Raw genomic sequence first — 12,057 nt, forward strand, 5'->3', positions numbered from 1 at the left:
ATCATCGATTACAATTACAATTACTCCTCCCCCGCGGCCTCGGCGTCGGCCTCTTCTCCGCGACGACCACTCGGAGAAGAAGAGGAGGAGGAGGAGGAGGACGAGGAAGGCAAGGCAGCTCCCATAAATACGAGGCCTCCAGCTCCGTCCCCGACTCGAGTCGGAGCTGGATCGGAATCGACAGCGACCTCTTCCTCCTCCGCCACGCGTATTCCCTCCTCCTCCTCCCCCTCCCCCTCCTTACCCACTAAGAAACACAGAAAGAAAGAGTGCCACCCCCCGCCTTCCCCTTGCCGCGTTTCCTCCCCTCCCCTCCCCTCCCCTCCCCTCGCGTCGCTCGCCGCCATAAAGGGCCCTCGCCGCGTGTCGTCCATCTTCCCAGGCCCTTTCCGCGCGGATCCACCCGGCCCGGCTGCGATTTCCCGTGAACTGCGTGCCGCCAGATCGGGGCCTCCCTGCGGATTCCGGCGCCGAAAAGGCCCCATCTTGCCCGCTCCCCCAGGCCATCTTGCTCGATCTCGCCGCCGGCGGAACCGTCCGGATTCGATCATCCTCCTCCTCCGCCGGCCCTCGCGATGTGGGGGGACACGAAGCCGATGCTCAAGTCCCGGGGCGGGGGCGGGGGCGGCGGCGGCGGCGACGAGGACGGCGACTACTTCCCCAACACGCCGCGCAAGGACTGGTCCACGGGCCTGCTCAAGCTCGTCACCGCCATGGTCATCTTCATGGCCGGCGTCGTCATCGGCCTCTCCGTCAGCGCCAACGTCTCCCGCTACTACTACAACTCCCACACCGAGCTCTTCTTCCCCACCGCCACCTACAGCTCCTGCGACCGGCGCGGCGCCACGGGCGACTGCGGCCCCGGATTCAAGGCCTTCGTCCACCCGCCCCAACTCGCGCACTCCATGACCGACGAGGAGCTCTTCTGGCGCGCCACCCTCGTGCCAACCGCCGACGAGTTCCCCTTCCAGCGCGTCCCCAAGGTCGCCTTCCTCTTCATGACCCGCGGCCCGCTCCCCTTCGCGCCCCTCTGGGAGCGCTTCTTCCGGGGACACCAGGGCCTCTTCTCCGTCTACCTCCACACCATACCGGACTACAAGCTCAACGTCTCCAAGACGTCCCCATTCTACGGCCGCCAGATCCCCAGCGAGGTACTATAATCAACCTCCTTCTCACACTCTCTTCTTTCCGTCATAAACATAATTTACCTTAACTTAACTTACAGTAGTGAAAATTTCAGTTATCCAGTCGTAGCACAATCAGATTGTTATTAGTTAGTTGAACGAACCGTGAAATTTGTGGCTGATTGATTCGTTAGCTGGTGCCTTGGTGGAGTGAGTCGGACAACCGTTGTCGTGCTAGTTGGTGGTTGCCATGTGCTCAACTTGATTCATGATTGGGATATGTGTAGTATGTATTTGCTCTAGCCTCTAGGGGAATATGCTTGCTTGACCCCATGCCAGGATGGTGGGTAAACTACTCGATGGATTCTCCAACTAGTGGTGCTCACGAATGTTGCTAATATTGTGATCTAGAGATGCTTAATCTACAGTATTCTGCTTGAATCTGTCCACCTCTAGCCTCTAGAGATGCTTAATCTACAGTATTCTGCTTAAATAATTAGTCAAGGATGTCTTATGGTTGGGAGTTTATTTATTGGTGCAATCTGCTTTTCTCTTCTTCTTTTATGTTTATGTATGTTGGGCTAAAGTGTCAACCTCAAATTTCGATGCGATGTGTGCATTCGTTTAGTATTTAATAACAGTGTGAGTGCCCTCCATGTGCGGTTCTGGTACCCTGATCAACGGCTAGTTCCGTTACATATTCTGATCCTTGTTTATTGCCAATGCAGGAAGTGTCTTGGGGATCGATAACCCTGGTAGATGCTGAGAAGCGCCTGCTGGCCAATGCGTTGTTGGATTTCTCGAACGAGCGTTTTGTTCTGCTCTCGGAGAGCTGCATTCCGGTGTTCAACTTCCCAACCGTCTATGAGTATCTCATAAACTCGGAACACAGCTTCGTTGAGTCCTACAACATCGACACTCCTCAGAGCGCTGGCCGCTACAACCGCCGGATGGCCCCTCACATCTTGCCAGAGCAATGGAGGAAAGGGTCTGAGTGGTTCGAGCTTAACCGTGAGCTGGCCGTCCGTGTCGTAGCGGACCTCAAGTACTACTCGATCTTCCGGAAGCATTGCAGGCCATCTTGCTACCCGGACGAGCATTACATACCAACCTATCTTCATCTGTTCCATGGGTCGCTCAACGCCAACAGGACCATCACATGGGTTGATTGGTCAAGAGGAGGCCCGCATCCAGCGAGATATGGTGCTGGAAACATCAATGTGGACTTCATCAAGGCCATCAGGAACAACGGTACGCAGTGCCTCTACAACTCGAAGCACACCTCTGTGTGCTACCTCTTTGCCAGGAAGTTTGCTCCTAGTGCTTTGGGACCATTGATGAACCTCACTTCGACGGTGTTGGACTTTTGAGCTTGGCTTCGAATCAGCATTATGTTATCGAGCTATCTCCATGGACGATCACTCGCTCGTGTACCGGTACCGGTTAGAGGTGCTCTGCTAGATCAGGGACATGTGTCTCTTCTTAGATAGACGAGAGACTGCTGTCGAGGATGCTTTGGCTGGCGGATGACGCTGTATGGGATGGTGAAATTTACTTCACTTATCCTGAGGCTGATTCCTGAGTATTGGACGAATGGCAGTACAACATCCAGAGAGGACTTTTTCACCTCCCATTCTTTTTGTTATATCAATAGCTCTGTGATAGATCTTTTTCTCCTTTTCTTCTGCCCCCATCTTTCTTATTGTAACGACTTGGTCAGGATGCTAATTTTATGTGAATATAACTTCTCAATCATTGCTTGGCTTGGCTTGGCGTTGCCGGATGGCGCTGCGCACTTGATACATAGCCACAGCCTCAAAATCTTGAAGCAACAGGCTCTAGTCCATGAAATGAAAGTTAGATAGAGAAGTTTGTGGATGTGGGCAGAATATGCCACCTTCTTGTGTGTGGGCAGAATATGCCACCACCTTGTGTGTGGGCACTGTCTCCACAGGAAAGGGAGAAAAGTTTGCTTCTTTTTCAAAAGGCACACATGAGTAGTACTCCCTCTCTCCCAAAATAAGCGTTTGCTGCTTTAGTGTAATATTTGTATTAAATTTGGTACTCCCTCCGTTCCAAAATATAAGACCTTTTAGGATTTCACTATAAGACTATATACGGAGCAAAATGAGTGAATCTATACTTTAAAATATGTCTATGTACATCCGTATGTAGTTTATAGTACAATCTCTAAAAGGTCTTATTTTAGGAACGGAGGGAGTATAAAATTTGCATACAAAATTTGCGACAGTTATTTTGGGACGGAGGGAGTAGTATATAGGCCATGTATCTTGCTACAAATTCTTATTGTTTGTTTAGGCATATAAATAGGTATTGTTACTTGCTTGCATGTGAGATTGCATAATGTTGGAGGAACATGCTTAATTGGCCTGTGCGCTTGGCAGCTGCACAAAACTAGGATTGGTTGGCGAACATGGTAGACATGATTTAGGCTGGACACACACACTCTTGTCATGCCCTGAGTCAGTGGATTAATATAATCCACAGGTACAGGTCTATGAATATTTCATTCAGAAATAGAAAGTCTATGGATTATTTATCATTTTTGTGTGTGATGTCTGTCTGACCTGAACAACAAATTGCTATAATCCGTGTATGGACCTACGTGGTGTTTGTTTAGGTTAGATATTTGGTGGAATTCTAGTGGTATTTGTTAAAATAGAATGGCAAGGAATGGAAATGGTTGGGATTTTGGATGAAAGTGACTGTTGCTGCTTCCTTGTATTGCTGACCTTGTCCATGAAAACGATGCCTTGTGATAAGAGTCATTACAGTACTTTTGGGAAAACAAAACAAAATAAAAAAGGGGCAGCTTCTTTGTTTATTTATTCCCGAATGATACTGCTGAGCCTGCAGCAGGATCATCATATTTGGAAAACCGCAAGGAATGGAACCGTTTCCTGTGTGCGAATGATCCTTGGACATCACTGCGGTTTGAGTAGTGAATTGGGGGCTTTATGGTAGGCTTTGAGCCGTTCCAAACCATGCCTCATCCATCCATCGCTCATAGTGTTTGCAAGTGGTGGTGTTGGAGTCGAGGAAAAATGAAGCCTTTTCTTGTGAGCATGGTGGGCGTGTAGTTTTCTTTCTCATACCAGTTGAAATGCGTACATTTCTCCTTCCTTTCGCCATCGGTCGTCGGTCTAGCGCTTTGTTGCTTTGCTATCTGAGGTCCGAAGGACGATGAATTATTATAGACAGACGCGTCCCTAGTTGGGATGCGTACATTCCTCCGCCCTTTCGCCATCGGTGTTCGCTCTACCGCTTGTTGCTTTGCTATCTGAGGTCTGAAGGAACTTGTGGCGCTCGTATTTATGAATCGATGATGAAATATACAGTAGTAGAGTTTTCCTAAAAGCATGCCCCAGTATAGATACATGGTTTAAATGCGATCATCAAATCTAATTTGGCGCGCACACGAGGATGCGTCCAGTAAGGATCTGTATTCCTGATATTTTGATAGTCCAGTAAGAATCTGTATTCCTGATATTTTGTCAATATCAGCGTGTGGACTAATAATCCTCTCATCATCAAAATAATAATTCAACATGTGATTGGACATACATACTAACTTTTTTTTTTAGGGGAAAGCTAAGCTTTATTAATCATAGTCCATATGGGGTGGGATACAATTCGGATCATGGGAGTTAGCCAGCTAAATGTGGCGCCCCGGACCGAGAGAACGTGAATACTTACCTAAATCATGTGCTTCGTCGTTAACATTCCGGCTTTCAAAAATAAAACTACAATTAAAAATTGATGCTCAGTGTTTGATCTCCGTGATGATAGCCCCGTACTGGCCTTGGTTCCCCTTAGCAATGTCTTCCACTACCTGCTTGGAATCTGATGAGATGGTAAAATTCTGTAGTAGGAGATCTTCTGCCAAGGCCAAAGCTTCTCTGCAGGCTAAAACTTCCAACGTAGCAGGATCGGTAACACACACGACCACCAACGAAGAGCTGCCGAGATAGTTCCCGAATTCGTCCCGGCAAACTGCAGCCGCAGAATCACCCCTTGATCGTAATACTTCTCCATCCACATGGATTTTGGCCTGTCCCATTGGTGGCGCGGTGCACCTTTCCCGGGTTGCTTGAACTGCACCAACCTGCTGCTCCACCTGAGGGATAGCCCGAGCATTCGAGTTCGGCAACTCTATCTCCGAGATGAATCTAACAATGAAGGCGTTGGTCGCATGCGGACTCTGAAAAGATCCCTCATGGATGGCCTTCCTTCGTGCATAACAAACGGCCCACATTGTCACTGCCAAATGGATGAAGTCGGCATGTGATAATGTATCCATCATTGTGAAAATCCATTGCTTTGGATTTGGCTCTGTGTTAGATATAATTCGTTCCACCTAGTTGCCCTGATCTAGGGCCCAGACACACCTGGACATTGAACACTCGAAGAGGGAGTGTCTCCATGAATCTCGAGAGCCACAGAGTCCACAAGCATTAGAGGTTGTCATGTTATGGTGTGCTCTGACATCCTCGGTAGGTAGTGAAAGTTTCGATAGCCGCCACAAAAACATGCAAATCTTTGCATGTATCTTTGTGTTCCATAGAGTTTTCCACGAATGTGCATCATTGCTTGAGCTTGACGAACTTGAAGTGTCATTCAGCCAGGCCTCTCTGCGTTGACCAGTAGCTACTAGCATCCTGTAAGCCGATCGGATAGAGAAGAGGCCGTTCCTTTCAAAATTCCATGCCCGGTAGTCGCTGATGTTCCTGGTGCACAACGGGATAGACATGATCGCTGGAATGTCAATGGGCAGGAACACCTTCTCAATCTTTTGTCTATTCCATGTAGCTGAAGTTGCATCTATAAAATCGGCAGCCCTGGCTGGCGGATTTAGCACCTTACTTCCGTATGGGCACATCATCTCGTCCCTAGGGATCCAATTTCCTGCTCAAACATCTGTAGTGGTGCCATTGCCAATGTGCCTGATCAACCCGTGTTTTAGAACGTCCATCCCCTCCATGATTGCCCTCCAGATTTGACTTGGATGGTTTCCAACACTTGCTTGCAGAATCGATGTTGTGGGGAAGTAGACACTCTTCAGGATGCGTGCACTCAAAGAATCAGGTTGTTGTAATATCCGCCATCCTTGCTTCGCTAGCATGGACAAGTTGAATAGGTCAAAGTCTTTAAACCCTAGTCCACTCATTGATTTGGGTTGTGTCATGTCCTTCCATGAGACCCAGTTGGGTTTCCGGCGTCCCTCTCTACTGCCCCACCAGAACTTTCTAATCATTATGTTTAGGTGCTCACATAAACCTCTTGGGAGTTTAAAGCACGACATGGAGAAGACAAGTATTTCTTGTGCCACCGCTTTGACAAGAACTTCCTTTCCTGCTGTAGACAGAGTTTTTTCAATCCATCCTTGGATTTTACTCCAAAGTCTATCTTTCAAGAATTTGAAGGCTCCATTTTCTGAAGATCCAACATCAGATGGCATGCCCAGGTACTTCTCATTAAGTGTTTCATTTGGTACTTGTAACACACCTTTGATCTCAGCTCTTACAGTTTCAGGAACCCCTTTGCTGAAAAAGATGGATGATTTACCATGGTTGATGCGCTGTCCTGACGCCTCACAGTATGTATCCAACACTTGGTTCACCTCATTTGCTCCCGTAACATTGGCCCTGAAAAATAGCAGGCTGTCATCTGCGAATAACAAGTGGTTAACTGGAGGTGCCGAGGCAGCTACAAGTAGACCACGAAGATTGGATGACTCAAGTTGAGATTTTAGGAGGCACGAAAGGCCCTCTGCTGCTAACAAGAACAAGTATGGGGAAATTGGGTCCCCCTGCCGGATTCCTCGTGACGGTGTAAATTGCTGAAGTTTCTTGCCATTAAACATCACTAAAAATTTAACTGAAGTCACCATGCTCATGACAACATCCACCCATCGTTGTGTGAAGCCCAGCTTCAACATGATGGCTCTCAAATATGCCCATTCCACCCTATCATAAGCCTTCATCATGTCGAGTTTCAAGGCACAGTGCTGATTTTTCTTGGCCCTATTTCTCTTCATGAAATGAAGGCATTCATAACCTGCAATGATATTGTCAGTTATCAACCGACCTGGGACAAAAGCAGATTGTTCCGGTGATATATTTCTGGCAAGATCTCTTTCAGTCGTTTGAAGATCACTTTTGAAGCAATTTTTATAAAGCACGTTGCAGAGGCTGATGGGGCGAAACTGAGTCAGTTGGGTCGGATTTTCACCTTTGGAATCAGCACTAGGATAGTCTCGTTGATGCTTTCTGCCGATTCAGTTCCTTCGAGAATACGCAGAACTACCTTGGTCACTTCCTCCCCACAAACCTCCTAGTGAGGTTGGAAAAAATGTGCCGGAGACCCGTCTGGCCCAGGGGCCTTGATGGGAAACATCTGAAAGAGAGCCTTCTTCACCTCCTCTTGAGAATAGGGTGCATTAAGCTGTGCATTCATCGTTGCATCAACCTTGCATGGAACTGTGTCAAGCACTCTATCCATATTGTGTACTCCCTCGAAAGTATGCAGATTTGAGTAAAAAGCATTTGTCAGGCTTTCCATCTCGGTTGTGTTTTCTGTTAAGCTGCCCTCCGGCCGGCTTAGCGCTTTGATCAGATTCTTCCTCCTCCTTCTGCTAGCTCTTAAGTGAAAAAAGTAGGCGTTTTTATCACCATGGGCAACCACTCGGTGCGTGCACGCTAAGGTCTTTTCTAAGCCCAAGTCCAACTCGGCACGGCTAAAGCCCAGAGAAATCCCAAGGCCGACCGATCACCTCCTTGTGCGAAAGCCCATTTCTCTGCTTTTCTTTCTGGAGGAGGATCCGGTTTGTCTGAATAAACTGATCCGGCAAGCATTGGCTTGTCGCCAAGGCCTTGCCCTGGGCGTGGACCTTTTATATTCAGAAGTGCACATTGCTTCGGATTGTCTGAATGTCGTTGACGACATTGCAGCAAGGATGGGAGGGAAGGGTTACCAAGAAAATAGCAACGCCTAGGTCTTTTCTTACCCCCTTTTTTTTTGGTCCATGAAAAAAGATGCTCTAACTATGAAGCCCACAACCTAGCTAGGTTTGCATCGGATCAAGGTAGACATACACGGCTTGGTCGGCCGTAAGATCCTATTTGTATCCCGTTGATCATTTATTGACCCAAAAAATAAAGCCTAGACTGTTGTGCTAAAAAAGAAAAGAATAAACTGAGCTCCTGTTTACTTTCCTCCGCCTCGTTGCGCACTAGAGCTTGTTGTCTTAGGTCGCTGATCATGCTCTGCTCTGTTTCTTCGCATTTCTTTTAACCTAAAAAAGGAACCCTCCCCTCTCCACTGCTGTTGTTAATTGGTGTTGCTACACCGAACCAGCTTTTAACTTTGGCCGTGCAAATCACGCGCCGCCGCATCGTAAAGTTGCACCGGTGAACACGGCTTGCAGCCCAAGGTGGCACTGCCACCCACCCATACTTATGTCATGCAACTCATATTCTTTTGCTACGTGCTACTCTCTGCTCGCTTGCTTTTATGTCAGATGCCACTTGGGAGATTGATATCCATGTACCTTTGTTTTCTTGATCTAGTATATATTAACACTGCGGAAATTAAACAACCAAAGGCTAGCCTAAGCCAAATATACAAGATGGCATCCGTGCATATATATGTAGTGAAACTAATGGATGGAAGAAGAGCTCTACCTCCCACTTCTCAAATTAAGCTTTTCTCTTTCTTTTTCTCATTAGAGCATCTCCAACAGCCGGCGCAACCGCCGCGCGTGCTAAAAACATTTTGCAACGTCGAAATAACGACTTTTAGCGTGTCGGAGAGCGCTAGCTCCAGCGGCCGTCGCAAAAAATTACGCGCGCGAGTCGCTCCAGTAGGCGTTGCAAAAAAAAAATCCGTACGCATCACAAACAATATATGAACACTCCAAACAAAACTAATTTAAAATCAAACACATAAATAATAATCAATAATAAATAGTTGAATTTTTGACAAATAGTTTATCTTCCAATATAATAAATAGTTCGACACTACAACATCAAACATACAAATCATCATTTGTTTTGTCGGCCTTTTCATGTCCACCACTCCAAGATTAGATCCTTTTACAGATCATTATGCGTCTGGGCACGTTGAATGGCACGAGAGTAGTCTAAATCTTGGCCATGCTCATTCTCGATGATCATGTTATGCATGATCATACAAACGTGCATGATGTACCAAAAGATCTTTTGATCCCAAAAACTTTCCGTGCCGCCGCCTGAGCATCGTGGAAATCTAGATTTTTTTGTACCTTCCGGTTTTTTCAACGGCTTCACAAATGTTTGGCACTTTGGCTAGATGACATCTGCAAAATAGTAGACATAATTGTATGTATGGCCAATTGCTACAAACTCCACCAGTGCCAGTTCATCATTTGCAATCTTATTCATGAGCGGTGACCGATTAACAACGTTGATGTCATTCAAAGATCTAGGCATTTCAAAAGAAAGCATGTCAAATCCAAGTCTCTTGATCGGACACCGCTTTAAGGATTATAGTGGAACCCTTTTTCTGGACGTGGAATTGACCATGTCATGCCTTAGGACAGTTCTTTCAACTCTAATGCATGCAATCTATTGAGTATTAACGATGCACAAAGACACATTATAAAGAGGAACAGAGCAAATTCTGAATTCTGATGAAAAATGGGTCGGGAATGGGTCGGCAGGCGGACGCTAAGCGGACGCGCGTCCGTTTGGATCGGCGCGTTGGGCCGACTTTTGTGTCCGAGCCGATCCAAATAAACGCCAGCGGATGAAATGGGTCGTCCCGTTGGAGTTTCTCTAACCTCCATTCCATATTCTAATACAAATAGGTTTTTGGTCATTCCGAGATATAATATGCATAAGTACCGTGAGGCTTCTTTGGACGAAAATAGCCCTTAGTTCACGAGAGCGCGGCAGCAGGCATTCACGTTTTGTGACACAGAGAGTAATAGGTGGGGCAATTCTTGCCTAAACGATAGCACCAACTCACGTGCAATTCTTGCCTAAACAAGAACACCAACTCACGTCTTGGTACTCATTCTTGCCTAAACGAGAGCACCAACTCACAAGACGTGAGTTGATGCTCTCGTTTAGGCAAGAATTACCCCTCCTCTTACTCTCTCGGTCACAAAACGTGTATGCCTGCTGCTGCGTTCCCATGAACCAGTCAAGGGTATTTTGGTCCAAAGAAGGCTCACGGTACTTATGCACACTATATCTCGGAATGATCAAAAAACTATTTGTATTAAAATATAGAACAGAGGTTAAGCAACTTCAATGGAGCGACCCATTTCGTCTGCTAGCGTCTATTTGGGTCGGCTCGGACACAAAAGTCGGCCCAAATTGCCGCTCCAAACGGACGAGCGTCCGCTTGGCGTCCGCCTGCCGACCCATTCCCGACCCATTTTTGAGCCGGATTTGCGCCGACGCGGACACGAGACAGGCGTTCGCGTTCTCCTCCCCCTGGGGTCGCTCGTCGGTGGCAGCCTCCACCATTTCCCTCCATTTCCCTCAAAAAACCTTCCGTCCGCGCGCGCTCCCGCCCCACCCCCGCCATGGACGACGACCTCGACGCCGCCGCGGACCTCGCCTCCCTCGCCTCGTCCGGCATGACGACCGCCCCCTCCGGCAGAGTCAAGCCTCGCGCTCCCAGCAAGACCGTCGTCGTGCCCAAGCCGAAGAAGACGCTGACGCCCGAACAACGCGCAAGGGAGTCAGCCAAGAGGAAGGGCCGCAGGCACGCGACGGACACGATGGATGAAGCCATCGAGGCGGCCGCCGTCGCTGCCGCGGCGCAGCAGGAGGTCACCAACGCCCGCGTCACGGTGGCAACGAGGGAGGCGCTCTATATGCTAGGGTTAAACCCTAACCAGCACGGCCTCGTCAACGCCGCCGTGGCCGCGGCCAACACCGACTCATCCACGTTCCCTCAGATGGTGCTACCCGACTCGCCCCACGCATCGGCTTGCACCCTGATGCCCGGCTTCCACGTCTACCCGCAGGCCTCCCACCTCTTTGGGGAGTGCTCGCCCGAGGTGAGCGTGGTGGTGCCTTCCACGCCCGTGCCCGCGCACATCGACCTCAACGCCATACCGGTGGCCGGTGGCTCGTCATCCGAAGGCGCAAGGAAACATGCGCGGCAGATGCCAGCCGACGTGCTGTCGGGCGCACGCAACGTGTTCGATGGAATGCCGGCCGCCAGCGACAAGGACTACATGCATAACTTGATCTTCGAGGGTGGTGCACCGGCCGCTGGCTATGATCCCGACGGGACACAAAGCCAGGACAGCCGAGGGGCGTTCACGTCGTCCACCTTTGATCAAGATCAGGCGGCCTTCATGTGTGATCAGGTTGGCATGGACCTGGACGACTTCCCACTCGACTACGAGTTTCCGAAGGACTACGGGCAAGAGGAAGAGGACGAGTGCGACATCGAAGGGGAGCCTTTGTTCGAGGACGAGCTCGCCAACCAAGCCACCTAGGCGAAGCCGAAGTGCAAGAGCAGGCGGACCAAGGCATACACGGCGGCCGAGGACAAGCTTCTTTGCGAGTTTTGAAGAGAGATTGGGCAAGACCCTAAGACGCAACAATAGCATTTAACTTTTTGGATTCGTGTCCACCATGAGTTTCATGAGCACAAGAATTTCCGCCGTACCAAATAGTAAGCACGCGCGGTGGGTGTCCATTTCGAAGCGATGGAGGGTGATCCAACAAGAGTGCAACAAGTTTTGTGCCACTCTTGAGTGCGTCAAGGCCTGTCCGGTGAGCGGCATTGGCATGCAAGGCATGGTATGCTAGCAAGCTTCCCTATTTGGTGTCATCAAGTTTATGCTTGCGTGTTCATTTCCATACCATTTGCCAATATGCTTGCATGAAATACATATGTATGCATTCCA

General features: G+C 48.8%; 2 protein-coding genes across 2 annotated transcripts; both read left to right on the forward strand.

The window, feature by feature from the left end:
• The first annotated feature begins 160 nt into the window (after window positions 1-160).
• On the forward strand, window positions 161-2,879 carry LOC123407827 (glycosyltransferase BC10-like). The gene is made up of 2 exons (XM_045101053.1): window positions 161-1,151; window positions 1,853-2,879. Exons 1-2 carry the CDS (start codon window positions 576-578, stop codon window positions 2,492-2,494), a joined length of 1,218 nt encoding a protein of 405 aa, XP_044956988.1. The 5' UTR covers window positions 161-575; the 3' UTR covers window positions 2,495-2,879.
• An 8,257-nt stretch (window positions 2,880-11,136) lies between these two features.
• Window positions 11,137-11,643, forward strand: LOC123413183. Its single transcript, XM_045106132.1, has one exon. The coding sequence runs from the start codon at window positions 11,137-11,139 to the stop codon at window positions 11,641-11,643; it is 507 nt and encodes a 168-aa protein (XP_044962067.1).
• Window positions 11,644-12,057: the final 414 nt, after the last annotated feature.

The sequence above is a fragment of the Hordeum vulgare genome, chromosome 7H, assembly GCF_904849725.1.
Source record: "Hordeum vulgare subsp. vulgare chromosome 7H, MorexV3_pseudomolecules_assembly, whole genome shotgun sequence".
In the NCBI taxonomy this organism is placed as follows: domain Eukaryota; kingdom Viridiplantae; phylum Streptophyta; class Magnoliopsida; order Poales; family Poaceae; genus Hordeum; species Hordeum vulgare.

Coding starts and splice junctions, on each gene's coding strand:
- LOC123407827 (XM_045101053.1), top strand. CDS start 576: ATGTGGGGGGACACGAAGCCGATGCTCAAGTCCCGGGGCGGGGGCGGG. Junction 1,152..1,852: donor GCCGCCAGATCCCCAGCGAG/GTACTATAATCA, acceptor TTGCCAATGCAG/GAAGTGTCTTGGGGATCGAT.
- LOC123413183 (XM_045106132.1), top strand. CDS start 11,137: ATGCCCGGCTTCCACGTCTACCCGCAGGCCTCCCACCTCTTTGGGGAG.